Raw genomic sequence first — 6,000 nt, 5'->3', positions numbered from 1 at the left:
CTCTCGATCCATATGAAATTTCAATGTGGTATAAAAAGAAAACTTGAAATAGACACACTAATCTTTCATTTAAGATCAATTTGGGCCCATTCGAGTGCCGTTTGATCACCAAAAAGTCTGATGCAAGGACCCTTATAGTTGCCTTGCCATAAGTTTTAGCGTGCTTTCAAACATAACGCAGCATTTCACAAATCAAGGCAAATTTTAAGGTAAAACCTTGTTTATATCAAGGAGATTTTGCAAGGAAATTACTCCGAAAATTTATCAAGTTTATTCATAACACTCAATCACTCATTCAACTTCATTTTAATGCATTTACATTCATGGACTTCATTCTATTATTTTACCCATTAAATTTACTTAAGTTAATCCTTATCAAACAAAAAATGCATAGCACTAAACCGACTTATTGGTCCTTCACGGTGTCTCCAAACTCCACGAGGTGGCCTCCTTCAAATCTCCACACAGGTTTATCAAGGTAGCAGTCAACTGCCACTAAGTCTCTTAGGGAGGGAGAGAGAGCAGATGAAGGAGATGGCATTGGCAGGGAGAGGAGAGAGGCTTATGTCAAATTTCTCTCTCTCTCTCTTGATATATATATATATATATATAAAAGCACATGTAGTATGAGTAACACGCCATACTATAAATAGTTCAAAATAGTATGATCAACATTAGATTTACATCACGCAGGTCTTACTTTAATTGTCGCCGTGCATCGCTTCGCATCCAGTGTGCCCTAGGGTTGCACCCAAGCGACTATCCTGTATATCCATAATATTTACATCTGGCTATAATATAGGCTACATGATTTGAAGCGATTAACCTAGATATCCTCAATATTCATACGTGGCTATGATACAGGCTACATGATCTAGTGGGACGTCATGTAGATTACATTGATTCCCATCCATGGAATCTCATCTTGACCTCTCATCGAGGCGGTATTCACACTAATGTGTGTATCATCTTCCAATATCCCCAACATTGAAGGTGCTCTATGCTGGGCAAGTAGCGGACTAAGCGTGCCGACACTTTATCTTATAATGACAATGCGACCTAGTTCAAAAGATTGAATGTGCATTCATACCATGTGTATGCACCATTGTTCGCAAGATCGCCCGATCTAACCGCTAACCGCCCGGTTAGATCAGAACCGGCCAGGGTTTTGGCCGGTTAGGGTGATCAACCAAATTTTTTTTTAAAAAAAATTCAAATAAATGTGTATAAATTCTCAAAAATAAGAAATTTGAGTTGTAAAGCATTTTTAAATATTCTTTATATTAGGGTAAAGATTAAAAATCATTTTGGTCATTAATACTCACTTTCATATTTTCTCATATTTTTAGAAAATTTTAAAAATAGCCCCCGGAAAATATAAAATGGGTTAAAATGTATTTTTTCGTTAATTTTTAACGTCATTTGAATGTGTTTTGTTTTAATCATTTTTTATATGCTTTTCATATTTTAGTATATTTTTTTCTATCTTTTTTTTTTTTTTCAACACTTTTTTGACCGCTCAAGACTTGCCCGGTTAGATCCGTTGAATTGGCTGGTTTACTAGTTAGGCCAGTTAAACCGCTTTTAAACCCATGTCCGGTTAACTCTTCCGGTTCGATTTTTGCGAACACTGGTATGCACATTGAAAAAACTAATAATAAATCACTCAATTATTATATAGTTATGGAAAGAATCAAACAACATCAATGGTATATAAACAATTACGGACTTTAAAGTTTTATTCCTCCGACATGAGCCTTATACATTTCTCTAGCATTTCTCGAGCATAGGCTTGGTCAAAGGATCATCTACCATTCTATTTGTGGGAATATGCGTCATAACAATATTTTCTTGTCAACTATATCGTGCATATATTGAAACTTGATATCTACGTGCATTATCTTAATGTGATACTTTGGGCCCTTTGGGAAAGCCAATGCCACCATACTATCACAATACACGTTTACGGGCTCTCCAGCACTAAATACGCGATAAGTTTGCAAGAACCTCTGGAGCCATAAGCCCTCCTGTGATGCTGCACAATTAGAATTGCACATCTCCACAGTTGACAATGTCATGCATGTCTTCTTCTTGCCACACCAGGAAACTGCTACCCACATAGTGAAAACATTTCCGACTTACATTCGTTAAAGTGTCCCGTCCAATCTGTCTCAAAAAAAACAAAAACAAAAAAGTCTCCCACCCAATTAGCATCACTAATTCATCATAAATGAAGAGGGTGGAGGCACCCCCTGTAAATGGGAATTGAGTGAGGAGAAAGGGGGGCTGGTTCCCCGTTTCCACCGAATGTCAAGGGCATTAGGACAGGTTAAATTTTAATTTTTGGGCTGGCACCAGAAAATGATCAAATATAGGTAACTTGCCAAAAAAAATAAAAAAAATGCGTCAGGCAGAAATGTGCAATGTCCTTTGAAAATTATTGCCCGCATAATATTTTTTTTCCAAGTATCCAAATGGCCACATAATTTTCTTTTGAGGCAACAGTGTTCCAAACCCAAGGTACAATGAGAACAAAGAAAAGCTATTAAAATATAAAAGAAAATAAACGAAGAGACTGTTTACTTTCCGTACAAAGAAATCAGAATTACTCTTGTCCATCATATTTCAAATCGAGAAGTTGTAAGAGTGTTATTTATTGGACTCAAATTCAAAAACATTTCTCAAATTTTGTAACATATTGTAAGCCATCCAATTTGATATCTAATGACTAGAAATAATTGCAGCCTCCTTATAACAAAAATAAATGATCTCACGGTATACAATCCAAAAATCTTCTTTAAACACCAAGGCTTATTTTGGGTTTGTTCATAAAGTTTTTGACCATGAATAATTGCTGCTCCCGAATCAGTACAGAGGGCCGATCTAATACCAAACACTAAATTTTTACACCCTCCATTTACCCAAGTTTTTTAAGATAGTAGTAAAATTCTAGATTAACATATATAATGAAAGCAAATTTGATTAAACCCGGACATCATTATCACTTATTTATAGACATAATAAAATGAAATCTGAATAGACTTAACACTGACTTCATTACCATTTTTTTGTTGTATAACAACAAATAACTATAGCCCTGCCTCAGAGAGAGAGAGATTCTAGACCTTTTCCTCAACAAAAAGTGTCGTATTAGACGTGCATAGTGATCATCGCATAGGAATATAAGCCTACAAATAAATTGCATATAAGAATCAGATTCTCTAAATCCCTGAAACCTTAAAATAACAAAGCACATGGAATTACAGCGATCAAAACCACATTAATTACCGGGGAAAAATAACATCCATTCTCAAAACTCGAAGACCCGTTCAACTCCACACATATCAAATGCAATAAAATCTAAAAACACTGTCGTGGCCCCAATATACATTCATAACCCTTCTTTACATGACAAAAACTGAGGCACCTAGGCTTATCTGAACACATCTCTCATGAAAAAAATAAAACAAGCATAAGATTTCAAGCTTATGCTTACACAAGCTCCTGTTCTTGTGTCACAGATGATATCATATTTAAACGTGTGTTTCTGTTGGGGTTATTGAGGTGGTGGCCTGCCACGGCCCATTGTGAATCCACGGGTCCCATCAGGCATTCTGGGCCCTGGTGGCTGCTTCATCGGAGCTTCACTACCAGAAATTCCACATACCAGTCCAGCTCCTGAGAGGAAAGAAGTTAGAAAGAAAGAGAACATAAAATAAGCACTAAGTCTGGGTTTAGCCTTTGTATATGTTCACCTGATGGAGAATAAGCGTAAAGCCCCAAATGAGAATCACTACAAATGAAAAATTTTCAATTTTGTGCTTTCTCTCTCTCACATACACATGCATTCACTTGTCATGCCTAGGGAATGCTGTTTTGCACTACCTTAGGGCACTAAAGCAAAAGTAATGGTGGCATCTTTGGCATTGGCATAATGTTCCATAATGCGCCTCAAAAACCACGGAAGCTCCTAGTTCTGACGGCAACTTGCTGGAGATTTTCGTAAAACCCCGACCCTAACACTTGAATCTGATTCATGCGAATTGCTCGCCTGAGCCAAGCTTATGCGTCATCACCATTCATTTGGGAGTCGACGCTTCCAACGCTCACTTCATGGTTTTACTAGAATATATCAATAGGCATTACGTTGGACATTGCTGGTGACGATGCTCAAGTCACCAACAATAGCGCTTGACTATGCCTTCTCCAGTGGCCAACTTTGTGTCAAAACCAAAAGTACGTATATGATGAAGGAATGATATTTCGCATCACCTAAAGGTATCGAAATAAGAAAAGGACAGGGCACACCACGAACACAGATTTTGTTAAAAAGTTCCGAGTTTTATTTATAGATAAAGTCAATAAGAAATAGTCCAGTAGTAGTGAATCAAAGACCTAGCCGATTCCTCGCTGTCTTCGGCAAACAGAGCATATATCATGATTTAGTGACTTTCAATCCATTCTAAGAGACGCGCCATCATTTCCTTAGCCTCTTCGACTGAGGCGGGCTCTAGTTCAGCCAGACGCTTGGGACGCCTTGGTGAAGCAGGTGGAGTTGTTTTCTCCCTCCTCCTATCTTCATCCAATAACAGGGGCAGGAACGGTGTAGGGGAAGCGTGCTCCCACCAACATTCGTACATTGTAGTACATTCTAATAGCTCTTTCTTCACGAGACGCTCTTTCTTTGAAGAAGAGCATGCCCGGCATTGCATCATCGCAGGCTGCAGCATACTGTAGGAAAAGAGGCGAAGAGGAATAAAAGAACGTATGTCAAACCTCGCCTGGTCCGCCACATAACTTTGGTAGAACCGAAACTGGCACATTACTTGATGGGGAAAATACCCTCGCAGAAACTCGGTCTAGCCAGAACCAAATGGGCACATGAAGATCGAATCCTTCAACCCTTTGATACACAATTTGAATTTCGACAGTTCGTCCAGAATTTGACGATACGAGTCGATCGGCAAGGGCTTGGCCCCGTCATCCTTGTAGGACAAGCCCCTTGCCTCGACTACCTTGATTCTCACCCTTGCGCGTCTAAGAACGACGCTATGCTCGTAGGCCCACACCTGCAATATAGAAAAGTGAAGAGCCAGATTGTCAGAGCCGCAGAAAGTGAAGTGAAATAATAAAAATGAGAAGGAAAAATACTTGGAGAAATAACTTCCCTCCTTGCATGATCCGGCTACTTCAGGCAACTCGGTCGTAGAGGCCGCGGTAAATGCCCACAAGGATGGCTGGCACAATTGAAATCTCCCGGTTCAAAATATTGCGACGAGCAGGATTAAGGCCGAGAGAACTGTTTTCCTACCAGTCAGGAATAATACAAGTCCAACAAGGCAGAAAAAGAAAGTGGCCAATCGCACCTCGGAGGGAGGCCTGGCCTGAGTCTTTACTAGTACCACAAGGCCAACTCACACGACTCTCAATGGAAACCAAACCCTCAGGAAACACCTGCCTGCCGGAGCATAGTTGTCATTCTAGGTCGGCAGATGATAGGGGATAGCTTTAACCCTCAGACTCGAAATACATGCCAGCTCCTCCATGTCAGGATAACCTCATATGTAGGGAGAAAAAATATATTTGTAAGTAGATTAAACCGCTCAAACAATGCCTCAAGTAAGTTAAAGTTCACGTGGGAATAAGAGTGGCAACGTGCTCGATCGGTTGGACCTAGACCTGAAAAAATATTATGGGTCTCGAACCCGAACCGGAAGTCACTAGACCCGGACTTGAAAATATAATGCGGGACCCGGACCCGACCAAAAAATCAAAATATCTATATATATTTCATAAATTTGTTAAATATATACATGCATTATTTAAAGGAAAAAGTTTATCTAAGGATGCAACCTTATAATGTAGATCTACGGATGCACCTCAAAATCCATTGGAAAAGGTAGTTTTAATGTTGAAAAACCCTTTGATTGATCATCTCGACATCGAGATGTATGACCATGAAAAATAAAAAGATTTTAGGTCTTAGAAATAGTGCATTTT

The 6,000-nt window shown here is 39.0% G+C and overlaps 1 protein-coding gene across 4 annotated transcripts in view; it reads right to left on the bottom strand.

The window, feature by feature from the left end:
• Positions 1-3,260: 3,260 nt before the first annotated feature.
• The window catches only part of LOC18435205 (la-related protein 6A), a 40,505-nt gene continuing 37,765 nt past the window's right edge, over positions 3,261-6,000 (bottom strand). For 2 of the 4 annotated variants that reach the window (XM_020667823.2, XM_088860310.1), the window contains exon 11: positions 3,261-5,069. In XM_020667823.2, coding sequence (XP_020523482.1) covers positions 5,050-5,069 — 20 coding nt within the window. In that variant the 3' untranslated portion in view covers positions 3,261-5,049. The remainder of the gene's footprint in view (positions 5,070-6,000) is intronic. The other 2 variants (XM_020667822.2, XM_006845262.3) reach the window with 1 other exon arrangement.

Source organism: Amborella trichopoda, chromosome 3 (genome assembly GCF_054954075.1).
Source record: "Amborella trichopoda isolate Santa Cruz 75 chromosome 3, AtrichopodaSantaCruz75HAP2 v2.0, whole genome shotgun sequence".
Lineage (NCBI taxonomy): Eukaryota > Viridiplantae > Streptophyta > Magnoliopsida > Amborellales > Amborellaceae > Amborella > Amborella trichopoda.
The sequence above is the reverse complement of the archived record's forward strand: the minus strand, read 5'-3'. Positions and strand labels throughout refer to the sequence as shown.